The sequence below is a fragment of the Antrostomus carolinensis genome, unplaced genomic scaffold (genome assembly GCF_000700745.2).
Source record: "Antrostomus carolinensis isolate BGI_N321 unplaced genomic scaffold, ASM70074v2 scaffold2445, whole genome shotgun sequence".
Lineage (NCBI taxonomy): Eukaryota > Metazoa > Chordata > Aves > Caprimulgiformes > Caprimulgidae > Antrostomus > Antrostomus carolinensis.
The window spans coordinates 13,008-14,147 of record NW_010316896.1 but is presented as its reverse complement, the minus strand read 5'-3'; the positions used below and the strand labels follow the sequence as shown (position 1 = coordinate 14,147).

The 1,140-nt window shown below is 59.1% G+C and overlaps 1 protein-coding gene across 1 annotated transcript in view; it reads left to right on the top strand.

The window, feature by feature from the left end:
- The window catches only part of NEIL1 (nei like DNA glycosylase 1), a gene marked incomplete at its 5' end in the record, with an annotated part of 3,171 nt that extends 2,548 nt beyond the window's left edge, over nt 1-623 (top strand). The window contains 3 exons of the mRNA XM_029085061.1: nt 36-97; nt 270-459; nt 604-623. Coding sequence (XP_028940894.1) covers nt 36-97; nt 270-459; nt 604-623 — 272 coding nt within the window. The remainder of the gene's footprint in view (nt 1-35; nt 98-269; nt 460-603) is intronic.
- Between the last annotated feature and the right edge of the window lie 517 nt (nt 624-1,140).

Sequence of the window (1,140 nt, the reverse complement as noted above, 5' to 3'; positions counted from 1 at the left end):
CCCCCCACCTAACCTGGCCACGGCTTCTCACGCAGGGCAGACGTCCCGCAAGAAGTGCGCTCAGCTGAAGGCAGACCCTGAAGCTCCCACCCCCAAGGTAAGAAGCTTTGTGGTTGCTGCAGCTCTGCTAGGTTTAGAGGTTGTCCTGTTCCCCGTGCCCTGCTCAGGCTGCTCCCGAATTCATGGTGAGGCTCCTACCTGGAGTTTCCCATCAGCCGGCAGTCCAAGCACACTCCTGCTCCTAAGCTCCAGCTCTGATATCCACCCAGGTCACCACACGTGCCTCAAAACGGCATCCCAGGGCTGCAGCGAAGGAGGAGGAGGAGGAGGAGGTGGCTGACAGGCCGAGGAAGGGACGTGCCCGCCGGAGGAAAGCAACCACTGCTCCAGCCTCGACTGAGCCGGAGGTGCCAGTTAAAGCCAAAAGAAGCCACCGGACGTCTGCACACAGGGGCAAAGGTGAGGCTGGCAGTTCCTGTGGCTTTCAAACGCGCAGGAGGGGCTGTGGGGAACGCTCCTTGTGTCGGGGGACTGAGCGGGTGCCAAAGGGCAGAACCAGGCACCCCCTCACTCTGCCTTCTCGTCTGCCTCCCCATTTTCCAGGCACAGCCCCTGTCCTGTGAGTGCCGCACACTGCTCTCCTCCCAAGGGACATTTTCAGCCGCAGGAGGAGCTCAGGGAGGGCCTGGCAGGGGGCCTGGGCTAGTGCTGGGGAGAAATGGGGCTGCTCTGTGCCCGTGCTGATGCCCACTTGCTGCCGCTGCATCCTGCCAGCGTGGGAAGAAGCTGGGCTTGGTGATGGGGCTGACTTGTCCAGCGTCCTGCTGTTCCCAGGCATTTGAGGGGGATAAGGGCCACAGATCACTCTTCATGCTGGACTCTGACCCTTCCCTCTGCCTAAAAGCGGATTCCCTCTTCCTTTCCATCTTCCCTTTCTGGCTGCTGCCTGGATCACTGTTTTTAGCTGACTAATAAAGTATTTTGTGTAGAAATCACCATGCTTACCTTTTTTATGCTAAGGATAACCCCCCGCCCCGTACCCAACCTCTTCCCTAGATGGGCAGGAACAGCCTTCCCCTCCACCTCACCCCGCAAAAATAAAGGTAAGCTCTGCCTTCCCATTCTCAGGAGCAAGATCCT